General features: G+C 40.1%; 1 protein-coding gene across 3 annotated transcripts in view; it reads left to right on the top strand.

Moving 5' to 3' along the window:
• The first annotated feature begins 1,786 nt into the window (after window positions 1-1,786).
• APOOL (apolipoprotein O like) overlaps window positions 1,787-23,753 on the top strand; it is a 59,186-nt gene continuing 37,219 nt past the window's right edge. The window contains exons 1-3 of one of the 3 annotated variants that reach the window (XM_073360895.2): window positions 1,787-1,859; window positions 20,025-20,129; window positions 21,799-21,918. In XM_073360895.2, the coding sequence (XP_073216996.1) occupies window positions 20,025-20,129; window positions 21,799-21,918 (225 nt within the window). In that variant the 5' untranslated portion in view covers window positions 1,787-1,859. Of the gene's footprint in view, window positions 1,860-2,192; window positions 2,376-20,024; window positions 20,130-21,798; window positions 21,919-23,753 lie in introns of those variants that run through there. The other 2 variants (XM_073360896.2, XM_073360898.2) reach the window with 2 other exon arrangements.

Raw genomic sequence — 23,753 nt, 5'->3', positions numbered from 1 at the left:
GAAGTGGGCAGCATTATTTCTTGTAAATGTAAACAAAGTTGTTTGTCTTAGCTATTGGCTGAATTTCTTTTATCTATCATTTTTACAGTGCAAATATTTGTAATAAAAATAATATAAATAAAAAAGTGAACACTGTACATTTTGTATTCTATGTTGTAATTGAAATCAATATATATGAAAATGTAGAAAAACATCCAAAAATATTTAATAAATTTCAGTTGGTATTCTATTGTTTAACAGTACAATTAAAACTGCAATTAATCGTGATTAATTGTTTTGGGTTAATTATGTGAGTTAACTGCAATTAACAGCCCTATTATCAATATTTCAGTTTCAGTCAATACACATTATTGAGAAAAACTATACCAAGAATTGAAGCACATTTTTATAATTTCTAAGAATGCATAAGGGACCATATCTAAAATGTACTCAGTTACTTTTCAGCTGTGTGTGTACATGCAAGCTCACACACAGCTTCAAGTTCATGACCAGCCTCATCATCATTTCTCATTAGTTAATAAAACTCTATTATTCCAACATTCTCTCATTTATGTAAAACAGTTTTATTAGTTTTACTGCATGCTCTTTGGAATGGTATAGTATAAGGTTGCCAACTTGGCATATGCACAAGAAAGACTCCATAGCCTTGTGCTGACAGCACCCACCCAGCATGTGGGAGACCCAGGATCCCATCCCTTGGCTACAATGATTCTCCAATTATTTGTCCAAAGTGGAACAGATTTAACAGCAGAGACTGAGGGCATCATCTTCCCCCTTCAGAATATACCATACCCCAGTCATTAAGGTACTCTCCCGAGAGGCAGCATCTCCCTTCTCCCTCTCAGGCAGAGGAGGGAATTGAAGGGGGGGGGCGGGAGGGTCTTCCACATCCCAGGTAAATTCCTTAATCACTAAAAGTTATGAGGAAGGTCCTCCTCCCCCATAGCTTACTGCAAGAAACACCTTAGGCACCTGGCTTCGGGTTCACAGCTGCGAATCTTAACCAGAGACAGGCAACTGCTTCCAGCCTAGATTTAGAGACTGAACCCCGTGAGAGCGGTGGGGTTGATCACACACTCCTCCCTTTGGCATCTCATAGCTATTAAGGTCAGAAGGGACCATTATGATCACCTAGTCGGACCTCCTGCACAATGCAGGCCACAGAATCTCACCCACCCACTCCTGCAATAAACCTCTCCCCTATGTCTGAGCTATTGAAGTTTAGGCATGGTGCCCCCTAGCATTTTGGTTTTTATGAATCCCATTCATAGGTGCCTATCTCCGGACATTTATTTTGTAGGAAACCTAACTCAGGTTTTGTGAATAGTATTGATTTTAAAGGTGCCTATAAGTTCGGTATGACAACACTGAGCATTGTTATGGTAGAGGCTGGGAAGGGGAGTGGCATACAAACCAAGTCATTACAGCAATTTTACCCCATCTCAGGATTCCTACACAGATTAAGCTGGTTTCCTGGCTGTTTTGCTTCATTGGCTCAGCACAAAGCAGCCAGCTCAGACTGGAACACCCAGTTTCCTTTTTCTCTGACTAATTTCCTCCAGAAAATCGCCCCCTTTGAAATGATGCATGTCAGTAGCACATAACTTCTAAGAATCCTGAAACAGCTTTATCTACGTTATTCCTTCCCAGAAGCTTGAATTATATTTCCAGCTCTGTTGCTCCCCAGAAACATGAATGATTAAAGTTTCCTATTTCAGTGGGAGAAGACACGCTCATATTAATCAGTCCAGTCACTTTCAGAGCTTCTGCCACCATGTCTCAGGGTCGTGAGGGACTTGGTCGACTGTTCAAAAACGTATCCCTGCTCCGGGTTCCCTTTCACAGAGGACATACGTTTGGTAAATGGATGACCTTTTCTTTCCCACGCCTGTTTTTTTTTGGGGGGGGGGGGAGGGGGAGGGGTCAGAAGCTGCCCTTCATTTTCCCGTTAGCTTCTTTACCTCCACTGGAAAATGTTGTAGCAAAACCCCGCTATTTTTAGGTGTCACGCTGAGCCCCTGCAGCTAGTGCATGAGCGTGTTGCGTTGCTACATAATCTTTTGAAGTGGAAACCTGGCGAACTCCAGGCTAGCAGATGGGGAACGGCCAAGCGATTAGAAACGATGATCAAAACCTGATTACAGCCTCTCGAGACGAAGCGCTCAGCTCGCTGCCTTGGGCGCGCTTCACACCCAAGTCTGAGAGGGCGACTCTGGCGAGCGGTGTCTCTAGCCCCGCCCCCGTCTCTCACGCTCAGGGGGAGGGGTGCCAGCCCCGCGGAAGACGAGCACTGGTTTGGCCTCCTCGCGTGCCGTACAAACTCGCTGCTGGGGGACAGGCCAGGAGGAGGAGGGGTCACTAAAATGGCGGCTAAGGTGAGCGTCCGTCCCCGCTCTAACTGCCGAGGGGCGGGGGCAGCTGTTCTTCCCCCGGGACACGTTAGAGGCGAGAGCGGATCGGGCGGGGACAGCAGTGCCCCCCGACTCCCTCCCACAGCCGTTGTCTGCCGCCAGCCCTCCCCTCAGAGCCCGGGGGCGCGGCCTCTCGCCAGGGATCCTAGCCGGCCTGCTGCGCCGACGCTTCCTCTCGGGGTTCCTGGCTGCGCGGGGAGCCGCACGCTCCTTCCTACGGTGCTGCGGAATGGGGCCCCCAGTCGACAGGGGCGTGCGGCTGGGAGAGGCATTGCCATTGCCCTGGCTGGTCTGCACGGCACCGGCCTGGGATGGTCTCTGAGCCTCCAGCACGGGCGGAAGAGGCCCATGGGGGCTAGTTCGTACCGATGGCCCAGGGCCTGTGGCTGGGTGGAGTACCCACCATGGGGACGGTGGGGCCCTGCACCCTAGGGCGCGCAGATGGCATGACGTGGGTCTGTGTAGTCATAGTCACTGCACTTTTTCATTGGCTCTCTCCACGCGCCGATTGTGTCTCCGCCTTGGCCACTTGTAGCCCCTGCCTTATGGTGGTTAACGTTGTCTTGATGACAGATGTATGGGGTTCAGTGTTGTAGACTTGTCCTGCTCATTCATGATTAAGGCTACGATTTTGTCATGGATATTTTTAATAAAAGTCATGGGCAATAAATAAATTCTTGGAAGCAGTGACCTGTCCCTGACTTTTACAAAAATGTCCATGACAAAATGGGGAGGGAGGAGGGCCCAGCACCCTGCCCTGCTATGGCTGGGAGTTGCGACCTGTGTCCAGTGGCTGGGAGGGACCCCCTGCTGTGGCTGAGGACATGCCAGGGATCCCCCAGTGCCTGTGGGGACTGGGGAGCTGTGGGGGATTCCTTCCCCCCCCCCCCCGCAGGCAGCTGGGGACCCGCCACTCCGGGCAGCAGGGGTATCCTGCATCTCCCGACCAACATGGGTAGTGAGGATAACCTAAAGCTCCCAGTGGCTGCAGGCTGAAGTCATGGAGGTCTGCAGAAGACACGGATTCCTTACTCATGATTATCTGTGTATCTCTTAGGGTGTGCCAAAATTATCTGTTGGAGTCACTGAGTCACATTTTTTCTTAACATTTTAAAATGTAACTCTGCTTGTAGGTGTCTTGTATTGAGTTTATATCCGTAGGGAAATATTGGCTTTCCTCTTATGTTCTGTTTAATAATGCATTTAATGCAGCATTTGTGTACACACCAATTTTAAATATTAGTGATTAAAAATAACAGCTGATAGTCATTTCAGATAACCTCCCCCCATTGCCACAAGAAAATAAAAATGAAACTTCACATTTATATTGCATCATTCGACCAAAGCCCAATTAAAGGGCTAGTGGAAACCAATGTTATAGTTTTGTTCCCTATGAAAGCTTGTATACTAACTTTAAAATAAAAAAACCCACCTCTGATCTTGCACACCTCTCTGTTCTATGCTTAAATTGGTTTGTAAGATATTGGGTGCTAAAAGCATGTCACAGAGTGAAGTGTGGGAATTAAGATGGCCTTAAAAATGTTGTTTAAGGTCTAGTGTTTAACGGCTGGTCAGGTGTAAAAGCAATAGGTGTCAAATACAAATGTAAGCCCTAGATCCTGCAGTATATTGCATGGGGATGGACTGCTATGCCCACATGGAGCCCCTTTGACGACAGTGTGGGTTGAATGTGGATGCTGCAGACTCTTCTATTGTCTATGGCTCAGCTCCTAAGGACTAATACTGCTAGATAATTGTTTCTTTAAAAATGCCCTACCAATTGAAACTTCCCCCTTCACAAGTGGGTAAGGAACTGACTCTTGAGTGTGAAGTTTTAATCTACCACTACTGTGCCAAAAAAGCTTGAGGTACTGAGGAAGAATGTAAAACATATTAATTTTTTGATTAAATAGCAGAAAGACTCCTTCACTTTTCAAATTCTCCAAAAAATAATTCTACCGTCCTTTTTAAACATTCCAATTTGCATACTAATCAGTTACTTCTATCAAAACTTAGAGGGCAATGCAAAATAGAGCTTAGAACAATGTCTAAACCTAACCATTAAGTGGAGTTGAGACAGAAGCTTCCATAATGACATCATGGAGCATCACAACAACCTGTAAAGTAGATAAAATATTTCTAATGCTGTTTTTTTAAATTGAGGCATCAGAGACGTAAAGTGACACGACCAAGGTATCACAACAAGATAATGGCATCTCTGGGTATAGACACACGAGTCCTGATTTCTAAAAATTTAACTCAACCAGTATATACACATTCTAAATGGAGGGCAGGAATAAAGTTATCAGTTGATGCACTATTGTATATAATTAGTAATGCTGATGTTCTTGCATCATAGATGTTTAACAGAGTAATATTCCCGATACTCTGAATTTTTTTCTTTTACTAAATTACTTCATGTTTTCTCTGTCCTCAGTTATAGAGCATACGTTGCCTGTCATAATGTTCCCTTGTTACAAGTATACAAAAGATTCTCTTTTGAATTACAAAGGTAAAGTTGAAATAAAGGTTTTAAAAGAGTAATATCAAAGTGATTCTGAAAATTCTTGAGGTTTAGTGCTCATTTCTCTTTAAACACTTTGTATGTTTTAATGTGGAAGAGAACAGGAATTTTAAGAGAGCTTAGAAATACTATTTGCTATTTTGGAATCTGCTCCTTGATAATTTTGACGGGCAGGTTTCGTTTAATGGATTATTATTTTTAAAATTTTGTTGTTGAGAAAATTGAAAAGAAAAAATCCTCTATATTAAAAATATAATACCTACCTCTTGTCAGCCATGTTTCATATAATCGTATCTAGCCGTTAAATGATAATTATTCTTAATAAAACTTGAAGCAAAGTACACTTACTTATTGGAGGAACAGTGGGAGGAAATGAATTTACAATGTGTAGTCTTACTTAAAATGGGAATGTAATCTGACATCTGATTGTAACTGAGGCACTTGCTTCAATGGAGTTATTCCAGATTGACAGCAGTAAACTGTGATTACCCTTCCCCTCTCAAGGGTAGAGTTCCAGCTATTAGCTAGCCCCTCTTATCTGCTCAGTAACATTGGTTTCTGCACTTTGAGGGCTGCTAGCCTTGCTTCTTGACAAAAGTGAAGTGGTGTCTGATTAAAATATGAAAAAAGACTGCAGAGAAAATTAGCTTTGTTAATAATTATTCTTTTACAGTCCTTTTCACCTTAACAACATTTTGCAGATGTTGACTAAATTAATCCCCACAACACCCCTGTGAGATAGGTGAAATCAAAGCAGAGGTTAAGAACTTGATCATGCAAGATGCTGATACTTGCAGTCAAACCCAATATGCCTTGCCCAAAGCTACAGAAGAAATCATTCTAAGAGCCAGGTTTGGCACTCCAAAGTTCCTGGCTCCCACTCGTGTGTTGAAAGGGTGTGTTGCACCCTTTTTACTTTGAAATTAAAACACAGAGTACAGTGATGTATTAAGAAATAAAAACATTATTTTGATAAAATGCTTGATAAGTAAATAACAAATGGACTATCAGCAAATTTAAAACCTGTCCGTATGCAGTTGAGCAAGTATAATCACACACAATTTTACCAGTAAGATTGTCTGTTTCACACCCTGGCCATTCCCAACCTGTTATGCATGCCCTGTGCAGCTTGACTTTTACTTAATTTAAAGTACAGTACCATGGAATAACTACAGCATTTCACATAACATATTCACTTTGCATTCATAAAAGTATACAAACAAGATTAATATTTTTATGAACAGCCTATAAGTACAATAGAAATGGATTCCTTATAAATAGTTGAAGTAATGTTTGGAAGATGCAATTACACATAAGAAAACATGACATTAAAACATGCTATATTATAAGTAATTAAATTAATGTTTTAAATACATACAATATATTGTAGACAACAGATGTTAAATGCTGCATAATTTTACATGAGACATAAACTATACCTAAAGGCCTCAGCTAGGCTTCCATTCAGGTGTGCAAACAAATGTGTGAACACTTTTCAGTACAAGCATGAATCAAACTGTTGCATAGTTCTTGTACCTGCTCACATGCAAGGGTTGTTTGACCCTACAAAATCATTGAAGCAAATGTGTGCATGCATACGTGCACCCTTACTGTGCATATTCATACAGGTTTAGTCAATGGGATGAAAATCAGGTTTGTTACCTAAAATTCAGTTAAGATGCATTTTCTTAAAAAGGATCTGTGTACAGCTAGCCTGTGTACATGGGTCGTGTTGTCTCAACAGTATTTGGTATATGAATATGACTGAGGTGCAAAGTCTGCTTATGAGACTGACAGGTTAGTGGTGTAATGTGGATCCTTCCATAAAGCATCATAAGAATAGCTATAGTGGGTCAGATCAGTGGTCCATCTAGCGTAGTATCCTGTCGTCCTGCAGCGGCTAGTGCCAGATGCTTCAAAGGGAATGAAAAGTCAGGGCAATTATCAACTGATCCATCCCTTGCTAGTACAGTCCCAGCTTATGAGGTTTAGGGATACCCAGAGCATGGGGTTCCATCCCTGACTGTCTTGGCTAATAGCCATTGATGGACCTATCCTCCATAACGTTGGAGCATCAGTGCTCCAAAGTTTGCTCTACTTTCTGATTTGTTTCCATATGGAATTCAAGATGTTGGTTTGAATCACAGAACACTAAATCAGTGGTTCTCAACCAGGGGTCTGGGGCCCCTTGGGGGCCAGAAGCAGGTTTCAGGGGGTCCGCCAAGCAGGGCTAGTGGTTTAGACTTGCTGGGGCCCAGGACAGAAAGCCACAGCCCCACCACGTGGGGCTGAAGCCCAGGGCCGGGGCTGAAGCCTGAGCAATGTAGTTTTGCAGGAATCCCTCTGGCTTGGGGTCCCAAGCAACTGCCCTGCTTGCTACCCCATAACACCAGCCCTGGCTTTTATATGCAGAAAACCAGTTATTGTGACGTAAGTGGGCCATGGAGTTTTTATAGCGTGTGGGGGTGGGAGGGGGGAGCTCAGAAAGAAAATGGTTGAGATCCCCTGCCCTAAATGATCTGTCTGTCCGAGAACCGTGGAAGAGCACAAACTTTCAGTCCCTTGGTTTACCTGGCTAGGATTGTAACTGAAGGTCTTTTTATTTCCGCTTCTCCTGATCCTCTGACTTTCCTGTTATCCCAGGCTATTTAGAAGTGAAAAGGTTACCAGAATGTTTGGGAGTAGCATGTACTACTAATCTGGATGGGTTATTGTTCATGCTAAAGTCTTTCACTTTTTATTAATTTACTTTCTATAATATTTGTAGTAGTTATATTGTACAGACACACACAAAATGTGGATATGCATAGTTTGAGAATCCAAATATGTAAATAGTATGTTGGTGGATGAAAAGATTCATTATAAAGGAAAACGTTTGCTTTGAATTTTATTTGTCAAAGACCCATATAAGAATGATAACTTTTCAGTTTTTGTCAGTGGACGCTGTGCCTCTGACTTAATTTTTCCAACACCGCTTCCAATTTTGCAGGTGTGCTATGGTAATTATGGTAATTAGAATTATCTAACGGCTGTCATGTTCACCTGTAGTTAATTCCAGATGCAAAATTGGAGTCTTTCTGAATATAAAATCCTCTGAGCCAAATTCTGCCTTCATATGTGTGTGTGTGTGTGCGCAGTGCATCTTTCATAGAAGTCAGAGGGTGGTATGTTATTGTGTGTAAAGGCAGAATTTGGCCCAGAGTTCTGTTTTCTTTATTTAAAAGAAAAAGTTAATGTACAGGATGGATTGATTTAAATCAGTTATTTAAATCACTGATTTTAATCTTGTTTAGCATTAGTCAATTTTGCTATTTTTGTAAACAAACTGATTCATAACAATTAAAATACATTGATTTGCAGCTAAATATAGATTTTACACTAAATTTGCTTCTTTTTGCCAACCAGGAGGATACACTATGTGTATGCATATTTATTTAAGCCATTAGATTGCTTATGTTTATTTGGATTCTTAATTTTCACACTTTTATAATGTTTGAAAATGGTGAAGGATGCATTTCTTATTTACTAGCTGATTAATTGTTTTGCTAGTGTTTTGTGTCAAGCTCTGTTTGGATGGAAATTCAATTTAAATGCACAAAAACAGCATTTTAAAATACTTTTATTTTTTTAAAAAAACTCCTGAATACATTAAACAAAAATTATCAAAGCATGTTTTGAATTTAAAACTAACAGATTTATTAAACAAAGAAAGTATCATATGTTAGTGAACTAAACAGTTTGTGGTCACCATGCCCTTCAGGATTTTAGAATTAGCAGATCTCATCCTCTCACACCTTGTTTTTATTCAGAGATTAGAAAACAATCTTTTTTGCTTTTTTTCAACTCCCACTAGTTTCTTAACTTCAACGGAATGAAGAAAATATTCACTCTGCCCCTATAGAAGAGGCTATTGCTGTTAAAAGCTAGTTTAGCACTCCAGCAAATTCTGGTTCAGCTGCTCAGCCAGGGACTTCTACCAGATCAGTGGTTTGGCTTTCTTTAAAACTTGGTAGCAAATGTATTGCTTAATACTATTTGTTTTATTTATTTTATTACAGTATAGTAAGTTTAGGTCTTAAAACAGGTCATAATTTCAAATTTAATTTAAATGGCTTTATTTTTTAAAAGTTAAAAAATCCAATTTTTTTTTTAAAGAATTGATTTTTATCCACCCTGCTAATGTATTTTTGAAGAGCTTGCCACCATAGTTTTTATGCATGTCCTATCTATGGCTTACATGTGTCTGTGTATTTTGTTCATGTAAAGTGTTTGTGGAGCAGGTTGAATGCATAGACTGCAGACGCTCTTAGCACTTAGCTCTTATTTTACTGTCTTAACCAGAAGGCCTCAAGTAGTGTGGTGTGCAAGGACTACTTGAATGCATGGTAAATAAGCTGCCGAACTTTCTAGTTCATTGTTTGTTCTCCTGTCTCTACCACTCCCAATTCCTGTAAAATTTGCTTTCTTCCACATGTACGGCTTGTGTCCATATGCATTGTACGGAGATGGGAACATTCTGAATTGATTTGCCTTCAAAAACACAACTGCTGTTGGTAAAATAATAATAAATCGTATCATTTGTTTTTTTGCACTGTAGTTATTAAGAGAACCAAACAGACCTCATATGGGTGTGGAATAACATCTTCAGTCTGTTCCCTTGAGATACTTTCAAAAGGATAAGGGGTTTTGAAGTGTTAGTGAAAAAAAAAAATCTAAGGCCACTACTTTGCAATTGATCAAATTGTATAATCCCTGTTTAAAGCAGCAAGATATCTGCACAGAGTTTGAAGGTAGGATATGGCTATATGTTAGATATAGAAAACTTAAGTGGTCATGGAAGGCATCCGTGCTTGATATAAAGATATGCCGCTTTAAGAAGAGTTCACCTATGTGAAATTACGACCCAAGCAACAGTTGCTAAAATTAGACCTATCTTGATCTGGTTGTTAAGTACTGGTTTTGTGAGAGAGAGCTGCTGAAGGCAACTTTATTAAAGACAGACACTTTTTTAAAAGTAACGTTTAGGATTTCAGTGTGTAACCTGCTTATTTGAGTCTTTTACCTTTTCTCACTTGAGATTTATCCCTACTTGCTGGGTATGTTTCCTTAGCTTTACACCACATTTTTGGAGGGAGAACACCAAGTTTGCAGAGTTTTAATGAGAAGAACGCTCTTCCAGGAGAGTCGCATAAATGTGGAACATAGATTAAAGCATAATGGAGTCCTAAGTCTTTGAGTAGTAAGGCACTGTATGCTTTGTAGTCCTGTAGCTCTTTAATTTTCATACTTTTTTGCAGAATCTGTATTTTTGATCTGATATTATTCCAGCACTTGGAAGTAGATTGTTTGAAATGCAGAGACTTAAAGCCCAAATGTTGTAGGTATATTTTGACAGCTTTATTATTATACTTTGATGTGTTTTACCCCAGGTCTTCTATTGTAGAAATTATGCTTTTAACAGTTTTTTCCCCTGGAAAATATAGCTATGCCAGAATTTTTCCACTTAAGCAAAATATCTGCTATTCATGGTTCTGTGACCAAAAATAACGTCAAGACTGTCAGTCTGTTCTGTTTTATAAAAATAGTTTAGTCCTTTGGAATGAGATGGCTGATCTGCTTTTTATCTATATAAGAGACATCTAGAGCCCCGTGATTTTTTGCAAATGCAAAATAACACAAAATGAAACAAAAACAACCTATAAAAAGGAAAAACTTAGCCTGCAGCAGTAGCTCCTGTCCCACAGGGCTGGGCCTAGTCCCCCATTCCAGGCTTTGTGACCCAGTGCACAGAGTCGCAGTACCACTCACTCAAATTTGGGCCATCTGAACCCTGCTTCATTGGTCATGAAGGAGAGGTGGCTGGGCCAAACTTGAGCAGCGCCGCAACCCTGTGCATCAGGTGGGGATGGTTTTCCTAGCCTATTTTTGCCGGAAGCTGGGAATGGGTGACAGGGAATGGATCACTTGATGATTGCCTGTTCTGTTCGTTCCCTCCTGGGCACCTGGCATTGGCCATTGTTGGAAGACAGGATACTGGCCTAGATGGACCTTTGCTCTGACCCAGTATGGCTGCTCTTATACAATACTCTATGTTCTTATGCAATACCTGGAGCAGGAGGCTAGGCCTAGCCCTGTGGGACAGGAGCCATTGCTACAGGTTGAGTACAAGCAGGCTCACTCTGCAAACCCCTCCTACCCCCTGGGCACAGGACCCAACCACCTCCTCTTCGTGTCCTCCCCCCAAGTCCCCTGGGAGCAGGACTTCATCCCCCAGGGATTCCCCCTATCTCTTCCTAGGGACGGGACCTGCCTCCCAACTCTCCCCCCTCCACACACACCACCACCACCAGGGGAAGGACCCGACCTGATACCTCCTCTGGGCCTCACACACACATCCCCATAGGCATGACCCTTTACCCTCCCCCAGGGTCACCCCTTCGACCCTGGGAGCAGGACCTGATCCCTCGTCCCTCGCACCCACCCGGGGGGTCACCCATTCTCCTTCCCATGGCCTCCCACAGGCCCCCACTCCTAGAGGCAGAACCTACTGCTGCCCCCAGCCCTCCCACAATAAAACAAAATTCCCTGCAAATTAAAAAATTTAAAGAATTTAATGCAGGCTAAGAAGAACACTGTGATGTACTACACAGTACTGAGATCTCCTTTTGCCAGCTTGCTGGATGGCATTGTAGGGAAACACTTTCTGATTGTTTTCAGTGACCAGCTTTCAGTCTAGAATGCCAAAGTCACTGAAAAACTCAGGAACCAAAAACAGTGGCTCTGAATACCCTATAATCCTAGTGAAATTTGGATCAATACTCACCCCGTATTCATCTCTAGAAAATAGTGTTTGAATTCATTCCTTTTATAAAGTGTTGCTTTAGGAACTATTAGAAGTTGTTCACTGTGAGCAATTGTTCACTAGATGCTGCTTTTCATTTATGGCCTGATTCCATTGAAGCCCGTGGGAAGATTTCCACTGACTTTGTGTTGGATCAGACCCTTAGTAAAAATAAAAAAGAGCACACACAAAAATGCATTGCAAATGTGGAGTAACTGAATTCTTATTTTAGAATTTCATGCTTTTCCATGACAAGGGATATTTTTCAATATAAATGCATTTCTTGCAATTCTTGTGATTAGTTCTTTGAAATAGAACAAGACTGGCATAAAATCAGACACAGGCACTTTACTGCTTTTCTGAAGTCATTCTCCAGATTAACAATGAAATTCCAATTTGATTTTTATGGCCTTGACTTGTGTACAGAAGTTTCCCTCTCTACTGCTTTTAGCAAGTCTGCAAGAGCTGAAGAGACTTCATGATCATACTTTCTTTCTATTTTTAATAACTTATTATAGGAGAAGATGTAAAATCCTAAAGAAGCCAGAAATGTTTTGACTTTACCAGTGTAATATGAAAGTTCTAGGGCTCATTTGCATATCTTACTCCATTTCATCTTAATTGTGTTTTACTTTGTTTAATTATGCTTTGAAATTATCAATAATTTTTATTTTACTATATTTGACCTAATTATTAGGCTTCAAGAGGAGGACAAACTAATCAGTGGATATGGTGAAGTCTCTTAAATATAGCACAAGCATGATGTTTTTTTGCTGTTGTCATTTGATTCAATTATTCTTAATAATAATTATTGGACAGTAAAGTGATTATCAGTTACATTTTGTGAGTAATTATACAGTTGTCTTTAATAGGCATCCAAAGTAAAGCAGTTAGTGCCATTCAAGAATTGGATTATTTTCACTATTCACTATATAACACTCTCCTTTTTAATTTACCACAGTAAACACAATGGTATACGTACTGAATTAAACAAAACTAGCTTTATTTAATGAACAGTATCCTCTCTACACCCTTCTCACTTACGTTAATATTTGACTGTGGTTCCCCTTTCCTCTGTATTGCAACCTACTATCACTAGTCCTGGAATAGAATGTCACAATTAAAACAAAAAGAAAAGGAGTACTTGTGGCACCTTAGAGACTAACCAATTTATTTGAGCATAAGTTTTTGTGAGCTACAGCTCACTTCATCGGATGCATCTGTAGCTCACGAAAGCTTATGCTCAAATAAATTGGTTAGTCTCTGAGGTGCAACAAGTACTCCTTTTCTTTTTGCGAATACAGACTAACACGGCTGTTACTCTGAAACAATTAAAACAAATTCTGAGAATGTTCCACTGGTAATAATAAATATAATAATAATTTAAAGAAAGTTTGTTTTAATGTAGCATATCTACAAATGGCTGAATAGAAATATGTATACACTTTTTAGAGGTTCACAACCTTTCATAAACTATCTTCTGTATCTCAGACCATGGCATTTTATTCCAGGACTTGTTATAACAAAGACAGTTATTCATGTGGTGTTTGTTTCATGTTTTGATTGCTGCCACTCTTTCTCTTGATAGTCTCCCTAAATCTTTACTCTCAAAACTTCACAAGGTTTCAGAAAGTGAGACCATATTATTTTCTCCTCCTCCACCACCACCACTGTCTGTCATTGGAACACAACTGAAAAAGGCTTACCTTTTTTTTTAAAAAAAATTTCCTTGAGCTTTTACCATCCTTTAGCTCTCTAGCCTTATATCCTCTTGCCCTCTCTGCTCACTATACACTTTTAACCTTTGCATTCTTCTCTTACATTTGTGCCTGCCTCATCTGCCTAGCAGCTCTTTACCTGTCTTCCAATACAGTGAGTCAGTTCATGTCTTTATCTGTTGGCTTATTACTTTGATTTTTGTTCTGGATATATTGACTCTTTCTAAAGTGGTGGGTGTAGCATACTATACAAAAATAGATTGTGCTGTATTGTAAGCACTGTGTTCTGTATTTGAATAAACAGTTGTCCAAATTAATTAAAATTATTGGCTTTGTGCTCACGATCAACGTGAATTCTTAAACTGTTTTTCCAATAGCAGTTCAAAAAAATGCTGTGGAACAAATCCATGCCATTGAAAATAATTATGTGTTGAATTATGCCATTTGGAATTCAAGACAACAGACGAGGAGTATGTACTATTAATTTATTTTAGGGAATTGAAATCAGACATTCTGCCACTACTCACGGCATCCAAGCATGTATCAAATGTCTTAGTTGCCCACTTCATTTAAGTGGTCTCCTACAGCATGTGTGAATCTCTTATGCTTAATGATCTGTCCCACCTTGTATTTATCTCAGACCCCTTGGTTACCGTCTGCAAACCTAAAGAAGAACTCTGTGTAACTCAAAAGCTTGTTCCTTCCACCAAGAGAAGTTGGTTCAGTAAAAGATATTACCTCACCTGCATTGTCTTTCAAATGTAGATGTCAGGAATACTGTATATTACATTATCATATTTTTCTTCATATTTATAAAGAATCAAATATGCTTTTGGTGAACCCTTTACAGAGTTGGGGAAAGTGACTGGTAGGAGAAAAGGAAATGGAGGAGAAGTAAAAAGATCAGACACAAACAAAAGTATAGTAAATATTATAGCAGACAGTTTACAGTTGGGTGACAATGAAAGGATGCAATAATGAAAAAGAAAGGGAAAGAAAAAATAAGTTAGATTTAGAGTTAAAATTGATTGAATAATGTGTGCTATTACAGTACCATCATGATCTAAAAATGTCAGTTTTAGAATCAGAGTTCTTGCTGTTCCTTATATTTCCTCAGCTATCTTATATTATAAACACCTTGAGACACAGACAGTGTCATTTCATGTTTGTGCAGTGCTTAACACAATGAATCCCGAGTTCTGATTGTATCCTTTACGTGCTATTGCAATACAAATGCTAAATAATAATACTCTTGATTATTAGAATATTCAGCTGTATTTGGACTTAAGCTGAATGCAATATATATTTTTCAGAACAAATTGTCTTGCCATTCTAATCATATCTATGAACAGTATCAATTATATGGTAAGTTTCATAATTTGGAGGGATGAGCATGAAGTTGGAAATCACACAATCCTAAATTCAAATCCTTGCTCTGTCACTCATTTGCTAATAAAAGGCAGCTTCTTTAAACCAACAGTATTGTAGTTCATTGCACAGTGGTGTGAGGAGAAGAAGAAATTTTGGCCAGTGACATGAGAGAAATCTCCTGTTCTTACAAATAATGCTGTGAAAACTTTATTGTTTAAACAGAATAGAGAGGACCTCATGCACTTGAAACATCCATACAATAAATTGCATAGGACATAATTTACCTCACTCAGAAGTCTAAAGGAGAAATCAACCTTGTTTTGATTTGATTATGATTATCTGAGAGCTCTAGATATTTCAACCTGAGCATATGGTTTTCACTGATGTCATTGAAAAGGATACTACAAGCTTTTCCTCTATCTGTGATTTCTAGAGAGATGCTTAGGTCAGAAATATGTATTTACTTGCAAATTATTGTAAAATCAGATTATGGGCTAACTAATCAAAGAACAGTGGAGTGTGAAAAGTTCTATTAAGGCACTAATGACTGTCCCACTTGTAGTATTTTGATGACTAATTGCAGTTTGTCATTGGCTTGTTATATATCAGAAATACATGCTAAATTTTAATTAATGTTAAATTCAGATCTACCTTATGATTAATCTCGTAGCCATGACATTGCTTTTATGTAGTTCAAAATATATGTTTTTCAGGACTATTTTTACAACGACTGTGAGATTTGGGAGTATGGAAGGAACATTTTTCTGATGGTTTTCAGTAGTGACAGCAAAACTCTTGGGCCTTTGGATTGCTCTGCTGGGTGAATGCTTTTAAGCAGAAAACCAGTGATAGGTAGACAGTGTGGAAGTGGTACTAGAAGGTTACAGGCTGCACTATTTTTCAAACTACTTTTTAATGAGTATAATATTGATGGTGCCTTTGGATAGGGTCATGCATTATACCCTCAATTCTGGAAGAAAATTGATACGATTATTAAAAGCAGGGACGGGGGAAGAAAATTAATTTATTTTAAAAAATCAGGAACAAAAAGATAGAGTATTTAATTCACTTCCATGCCAGATTTCTGTTAGGCGTGGGGGGATGGGCATTAAGGAGTTGGTTACAGCTTTCCAATCCTGTGTTGCATGGCCCTTGCCTAATTATACCACTAGCATAAGTGTATGCCTACACAGGGATAAAAGCCCCCAGAGCATGGCTATGGCTGACCGGGGTCAGCTGCAGGTATTTTATCTCCATGTAGACATACTCTAGTGACCTTAAGCCAGTGGAGGATAGGTGTGCTTTGCTATGCTAAGCCCCATTTGTCCGTCTACTCCAGAACTGTGGGAAAGGGTTGGCACAGGAGGTGGCTATGCCAGCAGAGTCTCTTAAATGGGGGAATTAGATTATGCCCCGGCTTCAGGAACCACGTCTTCTGCTATTGCTCCTTTTCAGTCAGCAGTGACACCAGGGCTGCCTGTACTTCCTCAGAAAAGCTCATATCTATGTTAAATTCAGTGTCTGCCTCGCCTTCCCCAGCTGAACATGGCAGGCATAAGAAGGTCAACTTCAAAAGCACCTATGGAACACCATGAGGCCTCACTCAGATCCAGGTTACAGAGATCCCCCCTGTACCTTGGCCTGAGCCCTAGAGGAGTACTCCTCCCAACTTGATGTTTGACTCAGGAATGTAATGACTAGAGTGAAGGACCCTTCATCTGGACTTTCTCATAGGAGTAAGAGACACTCATAAACAGAAGAGCAGATCCTCTGCTAAGAGAAGAGATCCCTCCCTGATCCTGTCCAGGTAAAGCAAGACTTCGTGCCTAGAGCACAAGGATTTAGGTTCTCCTAAGCTTCATGACTGTTGATTAGAAGGTGCACAGGAGGAAGGCTCTATCAGTGCCATTCCTTGCATCGCCACTGATGCTGACCATAGTACCAACTAAAACAAAGCATCGGAGCTGAGGGACCGGGCATGGTTGGTACAGACAAAGACCATGTAGTCAGACACTTCTTTACTGGAGGTACCATCACAGCCCTATAAGGATTACTAAGAGTCCCTTTACACTGACTCTGATGGCACAAGTTGATGTGATGCAGCTTTCAGACGTTCCAGTATCTTGCAGAACTCCAGAGGATATCTTCATCCTTCCAGACCTGCAATCTGCCTTGTTGTTGGGACCAATCGTAGCAGGGAGTTTGTATCAGTAGAGGACATGGATTTAGGGAGAAGCCCATCTCTCATCCCGTCCATGGTACCAGTGTTGATTCCATCCCCACCTAATTCCGAGATATGCTGTGGTGGACACCTAGTACAATTTCCCCATGACTGAAGGGCAATGACTGTGGACAGGTGGATGCTGGATATCATCCATTCCGGCTCTATCATCGAGTTTCCTTCCCCACCGCCTCCAAACCCACTTTCTTGTTCCTCTTCAGGGACCACTCTCATGAGGAGGTCCTCCTTCAGTAGGGAGACTCCTTTCTCCAGTCTCTGCAATGGTGTGAGTACATCTACAGCATCAACGAAAAAAGGATTTTATTCCAAACATGTTCTAGTCCCCAAAATGACCTCTATAGGGTGACCACAGATTCAGTCAGAACAACGGAGTATCTCCTTATGTATAGGTTCCTAGCCATGGGAAACCTGGTAGATCAGGTTATATACAACCTTTGGACATGGGTCTGGATCTACCTTACTGTACTGGGTCACATGGTGTCGTGTACCTGTGTAATGCCATTTGCCACATTCCACCTGTGCTGCCTGCAGGCTTGGCTTCGAACAGTACACATACTGAGCAAACCCAGCATGAACATTATAGTGGCACTTCCCATCAAGATAAGGGATTCTCTGACTTGGTGGAAAGCTCCTGCACAAGTTCCTTTCCTGTGCTCCATGCCTGACAGCACAGTAATCATGGACTCTTCCTTGTTAGGTTGGGGCACTCATATGGACAGTCACACAGTACAGGGTGATTATATGCATTCTAGTTTCCTAGGGCATCCAAACATCCTGGAATTCAGAGCAGCCCAAGAAAGATTCAGAGCAGTCTTACCATTAATCCAGTCTCATCACATTCTCATAATGTCAGACAATATGACAGTCATATCTGATGTAAACAAACAGGAAGGAGTAAGATCCATTCCTCTGTGTACAGAAGTGGTCAATTTATGGAACTGGTGTATCAAGAACCATATCAGCATTGTACCTCCCAGGAACCCAGAATTTGTTGGTGGACAGCCTCAGCAGGCACTTTGTCACTGACTATGAGTGGAAGTTACACAGTTTAGTAATGAAGAACATCTTCACTCAGTGGAGAACATCTACGTGGGTCCTGTGGTCAGCTACTCACTCAGCTTTTCCCAGCCGCAGCCCTCTCCAGGGCTGCTTTTAACCCCTTCAGGGCCGGAGTGGGGTGACCACCCCGCTACAGTAAATTAAATGTCTGTTTTTCTGTTCTGGAATGCTTTATAACTTTTATGGACAATTTCAATAAAGAAATTGAAATCAAAAGCCTTTTCCTGTTCCTTATATTATGGTCAGTGTAGTGTTTCTTGTATAGAGTAGGTTTCTACTGGTAGAGCTGCACCCATATTTGAGTGTGTGTTTGTATAGTGACATCTGTATTTTTTTCAAACTGATTTTTCAAAGAAAGTACATAGGCTGACTGAACCAGACATCAACAGAGTCATGTGAAGATGAATATCAAATGAAACAAATGCTAAAATGAAAAGGATAGTTAATAAATTAAGCCAGTGGCACTGAGAGTGAACAGGTATTCAAGATGCTATATGCACATTCCTTTTTAAATTCTTTTTTTCTTATTGTAAAACAGTAAACAGACTATACTATTATCTCCCAAGAGTCAGTTGAAAATGTATTGTATTTGAACAGAATTATCTAATATTGTCAACAACATTTGCAAAAAGAAAAATGTTATCTGTTTGCTTATGCCACCTTCCATATTTTACTTAAGCATTAAACAAAACCAGGCCGGTAGGCTACTGGGAGTGGAGATTACAGCAACCCACTTTGAGTTACATAAGTCAGTGTTTAACATGTATCTAAAACATTAAGCAACCCAACACAACCGTGAGACAGGCAAGTATTAACCTTTTACTGTTAGAGATTTAAGGCCAAGATTTTCAAAGTGGCCAGTGACTTTTGGATATCTGTCTTGGATATACTGGGCCTAATTTTCTGAGGTGCCAACCACTTGCAGTTCCCATTGACTTACATTAGAGATGTGGGTGTTCAGCACCTCAGAAAATCAGGCCTAAACTATAAATTTTGGCACAAGTGATGTGCCCATGGTCACACAGCCAGTATATGGCAGAATCTGAAATAGAACTCAAAAAGAAAACGTACCTTCTCCATAAAATTCTTCTTAGTATTTACTTGTGTATGTATTGTAACACTGAGATTTTACTAGTAAAATCCAATATTTGAGAAGCAGAGTTTATTAATATACATGGTATGAGCTGTCTTTAAATAGAAAGCCTTTGCGGTGAGGGAAATATATATTCTTTAGCACTACCTCTTTCTTCTTTGTTTATACAGCGCGTAGCAAAATGAGGCTGAACCATGACTTGGTCTCCTACATGCTACTGCAATACATATTCTTTCTGATGTATTATTGATTTTGTTTGACAAAATCATTCTGTCAATGTTACTTTAAATAAGATGAGTATAGTCAGAAGTACCCAAACACAGCATTATGGTACTGTCCGTAATAATAGCTGTGGGAAACAGTATTGCTGCTTTCTGAAACTGAACTAGCTGATATAACAGTGCAATCTTAAACTGCATCTCAGAGGTAATTCTGATAAATAAAAAACTGCTAAAAAACTAGTAGTAGGGCCATACCGATACAGTGGACTGCACTTTTCAGGCTCTGGATCTCTTTCAAAGTGAATGCTCTTGTACTTTTGTTGTATCAAAAAGGTTTCTGATGTTTTTTGTGTGATAGAAGTGGATTTTAAGGGGTACTTTCTTCGTATGGTTTTTAATTTAAAATCATTTGACATGCTTGGTCTGTTATTAGATCAGTCACATCAGTGTTACTAGAATGACCTCTGGATTTTAGTGAAGAGGAGAAAAGAGTTTCCAAATAAGGATATATAGATATATATTTTAATCTTTGTCTCTCTCCCAGATGGCAAAGCTAGCAGCTATCCCTGCTGGTCTGGCATTTGTGTCTATTAATATATATGCTGCAACAGAAGAAGAATCAAAAGCCCAGTCAGTGAAGCCAAATCAGGTAAGATTCTTGCTATTGTCTCATGCATTTTTTAACAATAAGTGGATGTATACAAACACCAGTGAATCTTTATTGTACACTATATCCTAGAGAAAACATAATAATAATATTTAGAAGATGTTTTGGAATGCTATAGCACTGCTTTATATGCTACTACAAATGATCAAAATATAGCCAGAATTACAGAAAAAATAGTTTTAAAGTTTAATATAATAATAGATTTTACAGATGTAGGCCAAGCAGGCGGGAATACAGTTGTCACAGATCCTAGCAAGTAACCCCTCCTGGCCACTCACTAGGATTGCTATGAGGGGAATCCAAGCCTCTCTGTCCTTGGGTCCCCAAGTTGTGTTAAGCCCCTGGAGTCTGAACAGAGTCCAGCCACTGCCCCAATCTTGGGAACTTTAGTCGCACTGTCAGGGCACAGACCTTTTATGTGGCATCCCTTTCAGAGAACTGGAAGGCGTTGTCCATCTGCCTGGCCCCTTGGGCTAATACTGGCTCTTCCAAACTCCCTTGTACTTAAACACATCCTCTCCCAAAACTCCACCCAAAATGTGTGAAGCTTCTGGTTCGTGGTTAATTCTCAGGGGGATGCAGCAGTTGTGAAGCAGTTAATTTGCACGCACACTTTGCACAGAGTCTAACACATTTGTTTTTTTACTTAATCATATAAAACACAGACGAGTACAGCTCATACAGAACAATAAACATCTTAAACTGCAGTGTCCCTCACTTTCTAGCGGGTCATTGGGGATTCTATGATCACAGATGTTCAGAAAAGCAGGCAGGCAGGAAGTCTCCTGCTTCATAGAGGCGCTCTCCCTCTCGTGAAGTACCTTACTCAGTTTCTGTGACCTTGCTGTTTCCTGCCTCCCTGTTTCCTCTTCTCATTTGGCTCGTTATTAACCTTCCCCACCCCACTGCCTTTGTTTTGTCTTTTGGGTAACTTTCCACTGCTCCTATCTTCCCTCCCTCCTTCCTCCCCCCCCACCCCCCACCTTCAGAGGAGTCCACTAAACTTGATTTCCAAGGATACAGCTGTGTTTCTCTATAACTTTTTGGTGTGGCTGTAATACTGTCATTAACCTCAAGTATATTCCATTGTCCGTATCTGGTGTGTATAAGCTACAGGACCTGTCAGCATTGATGGAACTACGTACATATAGGCCCCCATTTTTTCATAATACAGCTTCACAATATCAACCAGAAGTTATAAGTTGCACAGATGTAGCCTCAATTCATCACAACAGTATTTACTGAGACTTACATGTTACTATTGCTCTAAAGTTCAATTTTAAGTAATATCACACACTTAGATATATATGTATTAATATTAAAAAGACTGGTTTTCCAATTCTTGCCCCCTCATTTTCTAAAGTAGGGGTGTGTGTGTGTGAGAGAGAGAGACTATATCATACTCAGTAATAAGGCTACTAATTAACGCTTATATAATTCTTCTCATCTCCAAGAACTTTATAAGAATTAATCCGCACCACAGTTTTGTAGGTTTATAGATATAACATGATATGGAGGCTTTGTTGTATTATGGGAACAAAGAGCATTTGCTATTTTCTTTAAAGTTGTTTTTAAAATTTAGTATTTATATCTAATGACTTTTATATGTTTCTGAAACTAGCTCACTAGAATAGATTCTTTTTCCTTTCAGCTTCCCATTTATTGTGTGCCACCTCTGAAATCTAGATACGTTGAAGAAGACCCTGGTCGTTTGCAGGTGGGGTTTTCTACATTAAGAAAGACAACTAGTCATTATGTTGAGTGGTGCAAGGTAAGAAATATAGTTTGATTAATGCTTGAAGACAAAATCTTCTGGAATTCCTGATTTAACACTTGAGTTCAACATTAAAGTACAGCATATTCCATCCAATTTGTTGGGCACTTCATTCAATCAGAATTGCCATGGTATGTAGGGGAAAAGTATGAATGATATGCTTGGCCTAAGCTTAGCAGGGAGCCAAGAAAGGTGTGCAGAGAGTGAGATGACCTATTCAGTCTCCCTGCAGTCCAAACCAAACAGCAGTGACCCCGAACAGGTCCCTTTCCTTCTGCCCCTGGATTTCACAATTATGACAGCATCTAATGGCAGCATTCAGAATCACTACTTGGTTGAAACAAGAGTGGAATATGTTAATATATTGTTTTTCCAATGCTATTACATTTTACTTTTTGTCTCTTTAATCTAAATGACTTTTAAAAATAAAGTATTATGTCCACCGTCACTGAATAGGCATATTCACTGAGGCATAAGTCTTTGCTGGAATGGGGCCCAATTTTGAATTTACATTGTAACTTTACTTTTCCCCAACTGCATTGGTTGAAATGGATTTGTGGAAAAATGGAACGCCTGGGAATATGCAAGTTCTAGGACTTCCAATGGTTTGCTTGATTAAATCATTCAAATAGCGATATTTTACACAATGAACACAGTCATTAAATAGTAATACTAACTCCTAAGACCACATGGTCAGTTCCATATTTTTAAAAGTTCACATCTCAAACTACAGATGTCAGTGTTAAGAAATTTAGAGTAATAAGAGTTACTTCATAAATGATCTGGAGAAAAGGGTAAACGGTGATGTGGCAAAGTTTGCAGATGATACTAAACTGCTCAAGATATAGTCAAGACCAAAGCAGACTGTGAAGAACTTGAAAAAGATCTCACAAAACTAAGTGATGGGGCAACAAAATGCCGAACGAATTTTAATGTGGATAAATATAAAGTAATGCACATTGGAAAAAATAACCCCAACTATACATACAATATGATGGGGGGCTAATTTAGCTACAACTAATCAGGAGAAAGATCTTGGAATCGTTGTGGATAGTTCTCTGAAGACGTCCATGCAGTGTGCAGCGGCAGTCCAAAAAGCAGACGGGATGTTAGGAAAAAACATTTAAAAAAGGGATAGAGAATAAGACGGAGAATATCTTATTGCCCTTATATAAATCCATGGTACGCCCACATCTTGAATACTGCGTACAGATGTGGTCCCCTCGTCTCAAAAAAGATACTAGCATTAGAAAAGGTTCGGAAAAGGGCAACTAAAATGATTAGGGGTTTGGAATGGGTCCCATATGAGGAGAGACTAAAGAGGCTAGGACTTTTCAGCTTGGAAAAGACTAAGGGGAGATATAATGGAGGTATATAAAATCATGAGTGTTGTGGAGGAAGTGAATAAGGAAAAGTTATTTACTTGTTCCCATAATATAAGAAGTAGGGGGCCATCAAATGAAATTAATGGGCAGCAGGTTTAAAACAAATAAAAGGAAGTTCTTCACTCAGCGCACAGTCAACCTGTGGAACTCCTTGCCTGAGGAGGTTGTGAAGGTTAGGATTATAACAGGGTTTAAATAAGAACTGGATAAATTCATGGAGATTAAGTCCATTAATGGCTATTAGCCAGGATGAGCAAGGAATGGTGTCCCTAGCCTCTATTTGTCAAAGAGTGGAGATGGATGGCAGGAGAGAGATCACTTGATCATTACCTGTTCGGTTTACTCCCTCTGTGGCACCTGGCATTGGCCACTGTCTGTAGACAGTTTACTGGGCTGGATGGACCTTTGGTCTGACCCAGTATGGCCGTTCTTATGTTCAGCATTGCA

Source organism: Lepidochelys kempii, chromosome 9 (assembly GCF_965140285.1).
Source record: "Lepidochelys kempii isolate rLepKem1 chromosome 9, rLepKem1.hap1, whole genome shotgun sequence".
Taxonomy (NCBI): domain Eukaryota; kingdom Metazoa; phylum Chordata; order Testudines; family Cheloniidae; genus Lepidochelys; species Lepidochelys kempii.
The sequence above is the reverse complement of the archived record's forward strand: the minus strand, read 5'-3'. Positions and strand labels throughout refer to the sequence as shown.